This window comes from Nematolebias whitei, chromosome 6 (assembly GCF_014905685.2).
Source record: "Nematolebias whitei isolate Nwh7 chromosome 6, NemWhi1, whole genome shotgun sequence".
In the NCBI taxonomy this organism is placed as follows: domain Eukaryota; kingdom Metazoa; phylum Chordata; class Actinopteri; order Cyprinodontiformes; family Rivulidae; genus Nematolebias; species Nematolebias whitei.
This window is the reverse complement of record NC_056503.1, coordinates 28,422,081-28,428,881: the sequence shown is the minus strand read 5'-3', so window position 1 is coordinate 28,428,881 and position 6,801 is coordinate 28,422,081. Positions and strand designations below refer to the sequence as shown.

The 6,801-nt window shown below is 41.0% G+C and overlaps 1 protein-coding gene across 1 annotated transcript in view; it reads right to left on the bottom strand.

Moving 5' to 3' along the window:
• kmt2a (lysine (K)-specific methyltransferase 2A) overlaps positions 1–6,801 on the bottom strand; it is a 34,854-nt gene that overhangs the window by 1,521 nt on the left and 26,532 nt on the right. Inside the window, exons 17-24 of the mRNA XM_037677790.1 lie at positions 4,642–4,856; positions 4,427–4,521; positions 4,207–4,344; positions 3,658–3,816; positions 3,432–3,543; positions 3,262–3,340; positions 2,974–3,134; positions 2,024–2,240 (exon numbers count right to left, since the gene is read on the bottom strand). Of these exons, the coding sequence (XP_037533718.1) occupies positions 2,024–2,240; positions 2,974–3,134; positions 3,262–3,340; positions 3,432–3,543; positions 3,658–3,816; positions 4,207–4,344; positions 4,427–4,521; positions 4,642–4,856 (1,176 nt within the window). The remainder of the gene's footprint in view (positions 1–2,023; positions 2,241–2,973; positions 3,135–3,261; positions 3,341–3,431; positions 3,544–3,657; positions 3,817–4,206; positions 4,345–4,426; positions 4,522–4,641; positions 4,857–6,801) is intronic.

Below are 6,801 nucleotides of genomic sequence, written 5' to 3'. Positions count from 1 at the left end.
ATGGAGTGTGGCAAAATGGAAGACTGTTCTGTGGTCAGATGAGTCACAATTTGAAGTTCTTTATGGAACACTGGGACGCCATGTCATCCGGACCAGAGAGGACAAGGATAACCCAAGTTGTTATCAACGCTCCGTTCAGAAGCCTGCATCACTGATGGTATGGGGTTGCATGAGCGCTTGTGGCATGGGCAGCTTGCATGTCTGGAAAGGCACCATTAATGCAGAGAACTATGTTCAGGTTCTAGAACAACATATGCTCCCATCTAGACGTCATCTCTTTCAGGAGAGACCCCGCATTTTTCAACACGATAATGCCAGACCACATTCTGCAGCAATCACAACATCATGGCTACGTAGGAGAAGGATCCGGGTACTGAAATGGCCAGCCTGCAGTCCAGATCTTTCACCTATAGAATCATAAAGAGGAAGGTGCGACAAAGAAGGCCCAAGACGATTGAACAGTTAGAGGCCTGTATTAGACATGAATGGGAGAGCATTCCTATTTCTAAACTTGAGAAACTGGTCTCCTCTGTCCCCAGACGTCTGAGGAGTGTTGTAAGAAGAAGGGGGGATGCCACACAGTGGTAAAAATGGACTTGTCCCAACTTTTTGGGGATTTGTTGACACCATGAAATTTGGAAACAACAGATTTTTCCCTTAAAATGATACATTCTCTCAGTTTAAACTTTTGATCTGTGATTGGTGTTCTGTTCTGAATAAAATATTACATGTTGGCACCTCCACATCATTGCATTCAGTTTTTATTCACAATTTGTTTAGTGTCCCAACTGTTTTGGAATCCGGTTTGTAGTTCAACACTATAGTCACAATAAAATAAAATAAAATCTTATGAAAATCTGCTCTGCATAAAAGACCAAAGACATGCACAAAAAAAACAATGCATCGTATTTATGTCTATATTTCTGATTTACTTCATTTTGTATTTTGCTTTGTGTGTTACCTGATGTTCTGTTTGTACAGCACTTTGGTTGTCCTTGTCGCTGTTTTAAGTGCTCTATAAATAAAATGGTATGGTATGGTATGCAGTTCTAAACGAGCTTAATTCATATTTAGATTTTAAAAGGATTAAATACACAATAGCTGTCAAACTACACAATTCTTTTTTTTTTTTTTTACCATTTTGTACATGTGTAATATCTATGTTAAAAATAAAGACCAAATATGCACCATTCACTACCACAAGTCTAAAGCTTAATTTTTAATAAATGAGCAAAATCAGCAAAGTCATGTTTTGTTGCCAACAATTACAAGTTGTTTGTTTAGATTCAGTCATTGACGAAAACACTTTGAATGTCTAGGAACCCGCAGATATGGAGTGGGTTGAATAATTTTCAAATGTAAACAGATCAGAGGGAGAACAAGGGAACTGAATGAAAAACAATAAAGTTCTTCTTTTCTTCTGAAAAAAAATTGCGACTAAAAGCTGTAAAGATGAGAGTCAATGGAAGCAGAGTTGTTTCGGGGTAGGGGATCAAGCTGGAGAGTGGTAAAGGAAAAGTCGGGCAGTGACAAGATATTTTGAACATCTGATCAACAAATAAGTAGTTGAGTAGGCATTAATATTTGCAGCTTTTAAAGCTTTTTTTGTTTGTTTTGTTTTACAAAAACCCTGATGAGTTTGAGTTAAATAATCCCCAATCATTTAATGATGTAAAAACATGTGTTGGAAGCATAACAATCCAAATCAAACAAGAAAATTGCATATCTTGACAGCTATTATGGTTACAAATACACTAGTCCCGCGCTACTTCGCGGTTTGACTTCTGCAGACTCGCTCTATGGCGGTTTGTGGACGTACAATCCATAATACTGTACAAAAAAATAATAATTTGAACTGGACACATGATTGTCAACTTTAATATTACTCACGTGATTGGGACAATACTGGATACAGTACTGTACAGTAAAAAGTTAAGGACGTTTCTTTCCGCTGAAAAAACCAGAGGTAAAGTTTTGATCTGATCGGCGCCCAGTGGATGCAGAGAAGATGCACTGAACCCACCAAACCAGAGCAGAACCGGAGCAGAACCAGTCCAGACCCATCAATGAATCTGGAGAACTGGTAGCCGGCCCACAAGGACTTGTAAGCGGGGAGGTGCGCCAAAAGCTCCAGAGCCATTTCCGTAGTCCATCGGGACATTTTTCACCCAGACTTGGACTCAATTCGACCACCGGTCCCACGCCAGCCAAGAGAAGTGCTTTGGCGCTCAAGAGCTGCACTGAACCGGACCAGAACCAGACCTCCAGACTCAGTGGTGAACACGAGAGCAAGTAAATAAAAATTATTAGCTACATACTGTATAAGTATGTTAAAATTAGTAGGTTTAAGAGTTTAGAACATTGATAATGGGCTTCATCGCTGCAGCGTACGTCTGCAGAAACAGAAAAACAGAACCGAGTCAGACCGGAACAGAGTCAGACCAGAACCGAGAGCTGTTGATGTTCTGCAGAGCTGGTGAGTAAAATTTACTAGCTACATATACAGTGCTGTACATGTTGTTCAAATGATGTAGGTTTAAGAGTTTAGAACATTGATAATGGGTTTCATCGCTGCAGTGTACGTCTGCAGAAACAGAAAAACAGAACCGAGTCAGACCGGAACAGAGTCGGACCAGAACCGAGAGCTGTTGATGTTCTGCAGAGCTGGTGAGTAAAATTTACTAGCTACATATACAGTGCTGTACATGTTGTTCAAATGATGTAGGTTTAAGAGTTTAGAACATTGCAAGAGTGTGGGAAGGGTTTATAAAGTCTTAATATTTATAAAAATACTAAAATAAATATAACATCCCTACTTCATGGAATTTCACTTATTGTGGGCGGGTTTGGAATCGAACCTCCGCAATAAACGGGGACTAGAGTAATTACTTTATTTTCCAATTTTATACAGTATGCCCACTATTTTAAATTCTAACATGTTTAAACCTGAATTGTGCAAAATAAGCAGGTTACCTGTTACGGGAGGTGGGCTGTGTACAATGGTGCGATTCTCCTCAGGAGGCAACAGGCTTTTTAGGTTAGACTCTGTCACTGGAGTGTGGCAAACTAATATCCTACAGGTGTACACACAGCGCTTTCGAGCATCTAATGTGCTCCAGTACACCCTTGAACACCTAGAGGGAAAAAATATATATATTCAGTTTGAAAAACGACTTAACTTTCCTCTGCAGTTAGATTATTTGTCAGAAAAATAGAAATGCAATGTCATAATAAATGATTCTGAGATAAAACTCCACTTACTGGTACCCTACAGGGAAGAGCTTCCGTTTACAGTCTGAGAGTTCAGTCAGTATTCCCAAACAATCAATTGTCATAGAACCTGCAAAGATGGAGTTTAAATTAAGTGTTGATGGAAAGCTGAGAAAAGTTAAACAACATTTCTTTCCTCCAGTCAGCAGCAGTTAACTTACCAATCATCATGTGGACTTTTTCTGGCTCCAGTCCTGCCAGCCACTTCCTCCTGAGACTGATGCCCTCCAGGTCCACCAGAATCCTGCGGGTCACCTCAAACCCAGACACAACCTCAAAGAAAAAGTAAAGAAACATAAAAAAAGGTGAAGGACGGTGAAGGATCCTGGCATCAATAAAAAATACAATTGATGTGAATGTTTCTATTTTATCAAGAAAAGCTCTTACATCTCCTTTGATGAGGTCTCTGTGTTTTGAACAGTAGACCTTCTTGTCTTCCAAGAACACGCAGTGGCTCTGACGGGCGCACATGAAGTGGTAGTTACCGTTGCACGAGGCGAGGCAGCAGCTGACTGTGGCCCCTGACTTTTCACACCTCTCACAGCGCTGGATAGAAAGTACAACAGACTGATGGTGTCGGTCCAGTGAATACATTAGAGCACATATGTCAAACTCATGGCCCGGGGGCCAAATGTGGCCCTTGTTGACATCTTATCTGGCCCCCAAGATGATATGTTAAACGTCAAATACTTCTTTCGCTTGAATTTTGTTCAGTAATCTTTGATTATGGTGTCAAAAGTGCAACATAAAATGTCAAATTAGACCAATCAAACTCTTTTTGAGGAACCTGCAAACAAGAAAAGATGTTGGGTATCTAACTTGAGTTAAAACAGATTCTGAAACTGGCCCTTAGTTTGAAAAAGGTTTTAATTTTGGCCCCCTTTTGTAAGTGAGTTTGACACCCCTGCATTAGAGTGTCAGTTTGATCAGCCTTACCATTTGTCTCCCCCTGTGGACAGCCCTGTGAACATTTTTCAAAGAGCCGTCGTCGTCTTCGAACACCTCAGCAGACCAGAGAGCGCAGTTCACGTGAGTCCACTCGTTCTGACCGATGTACAACAGCCTGCCACACTCCTGAAACCCACAGGAATGTGTGAGTGACACAGACTCAGCCTTTTGTGTGTTGAAGTGAGTTAAACCCCCATTAGTGACTCACATTTGTGTTCTCGTCTCCATACTCGAGACACAAAACACACTGCCTGTTATCGGTGACGTCTGGTGGAGGAGGAAGCTCTGGGCTGTCTTCACAATCTTGAGGAGCAAAAAATGAAAATATGATTAAAACAACAAAAGATGTATGAAACACAAAACAAACCACAAAACAGCCTAAATGTAAATACAAGGTGGTGCAATATTTAAAATTAGCCTCACCTGGTACGAGTGCAGGTGGTGGAGGTAGAGAGGGAGGGAGCAGAGGAGAGGGCGCTGGTAAATCGGGTTCCCCGGGTGCCTTCGGCTGTGGAGCTGGGATGATTTTTTTCATCAAATGAGGATGTTCAGCACGACACAGCTCCTGCCTCTCCTGCCACTGGGCGTAGTTGTGGTCTAGAGATGGGGGCAGCACAGCATTGGGAAGGAGCCCACTGCTGGGAACAACGACACATCGACACTTTTATCTGACACGTTACTACAAATAATATGAACTGTGTATGCTATGACTTATGTTAAAAGAAGAGTATTAAACAATGAAATAAAATAGTGGTTAAAATTAAATAAAGCCTAAACAGATTTAAAAAGTTGGCTGATGTCCCTCTGTGAGGAGTGACATCAGTCGACACAGACAGCTGTAAAACTGCAACGTAAAATCCTTGAACAGCAGGGGAATTTATTTCATGCAAGATTATTAATTCTCCTAAATGTGCACTTTACAAATGACCATACAAGAACCTATTAGCTCTAACACAACCAGTAACTTTATAATGGTCTATCTGAAACAGCTTTGACTAGTTGAGGAAATGGGAAACAACAATCTAGAGCTTTCTAAGGGCGTGTGGAATCAGGATGTTATCAACAGATTCATTTGAGTTGTAGGTTTTAGAGTGGGATTTTGTTCCACACAGATGTCATCAGACCCACAAAACAAGTATCTGTGGAGTCTGGAAGCAGGTGAACACCTCGGACTCTTTGTCCTGCAGCTATTGCAGAGCAGAGATGGACAATGACTGTCCACTATTTGAGTAGCTGGTTACTGTTGGGGGTGGACATATCATAACTGGTATGCAGGTACGTATGCGCAACAAAAATCAGGAATAATAGCATCACCTGTGTTACCACGCGCCTTTGCGTACTCGACTGTCAAGTTATCAACACGGTATTTCTCGGTGGGCCGGTCTGATATGTGGGCTGCAGGGCCGGCGCTCCCTGTTTTTTTTATTTATTATTATTTTAAGAACTTTTTATTAACAACATTAAAACTCAGAACACCGCTACCGCTGCACTTGGACCACCTCCACCCAGGGCCGGAGGGAACTTTTTTTTTTTTTGCACAAGTCGGATCCGCAGCAACCTGTCAATCAACCCAGTAGGCGTGTCAGCAACTGACCAATCGACAACCTCCATTTGTCCCGAAGTCCTGCCCTTACCTGCAGCCCATCAGTTTTTTTTTCTAGAACTTTATTAACAACACAAAACAGAACAATGCAACAAGATACAAATACAAACACGTGAAGAATGTCATAACTACATTTCACAAAATATGGGGCTTTACAAAATAATGAAAGAGAAAAAAATACTAAAAACAAGGAGGTACATCTTCAGCATCTGCATCATCTACCATGCAAGAAGCTGAAGCAGAGGATAGTGGGAGTGACACTGAGGACAGCAAGGAAGGTGGCACCTATTAAGACAAAGCTGCATATGGGGTGTGTACCAAACACCATCTCCTGGTACTCACCTGAGGAGCCCACTAAAAAAGTTATGTGCACCCCCTGTGACTTTGGTTATACTAACTTGGCAGTAAAATGCTGCCAACTTTACCACAAGGTGGCAGTAATGCAACAAATAGCAGCTTTTTCACATCAGGGGTGCTCTTTACACCTAAACACCTGCCAAAGAAAAGTCTGAAGACATTCTGTGTTTAATTCTGCCACTGTGGTTTTATTTGAGATGGGTAGCAAAAGTGAAAACAACGGTCACAAGTGAGTGACACCATCACTGCTGGGAACTGTGCACACCTCTCCAATCTACTGGACATGTCAAACAAACTGACACAAATGTACAAATATACACGTGCCTCATTGCCAAGCAACCTTGCAGAAAAGTTAAGGCAGGTAGTAATAGTCAAAATAACATCCAAGTGACGGCCAAAATGAAGAGTTTCCAGCTAAACGCTGTTTTACAACCAGCTGCTCGTTATGTTGTGGTTGATCTGTGCATATACTGTAAATGTATAATCATGTGACAACATGCAGAATTTAAAAGCTAGAGAAGCAAACCTAACTAGCCTCATTAATGTGTCGTGTTTCTGCCAAGTCAAGCAAGTCTGAATAATAATAATAATAATAATAATAATAATAATAATAATAATAATAA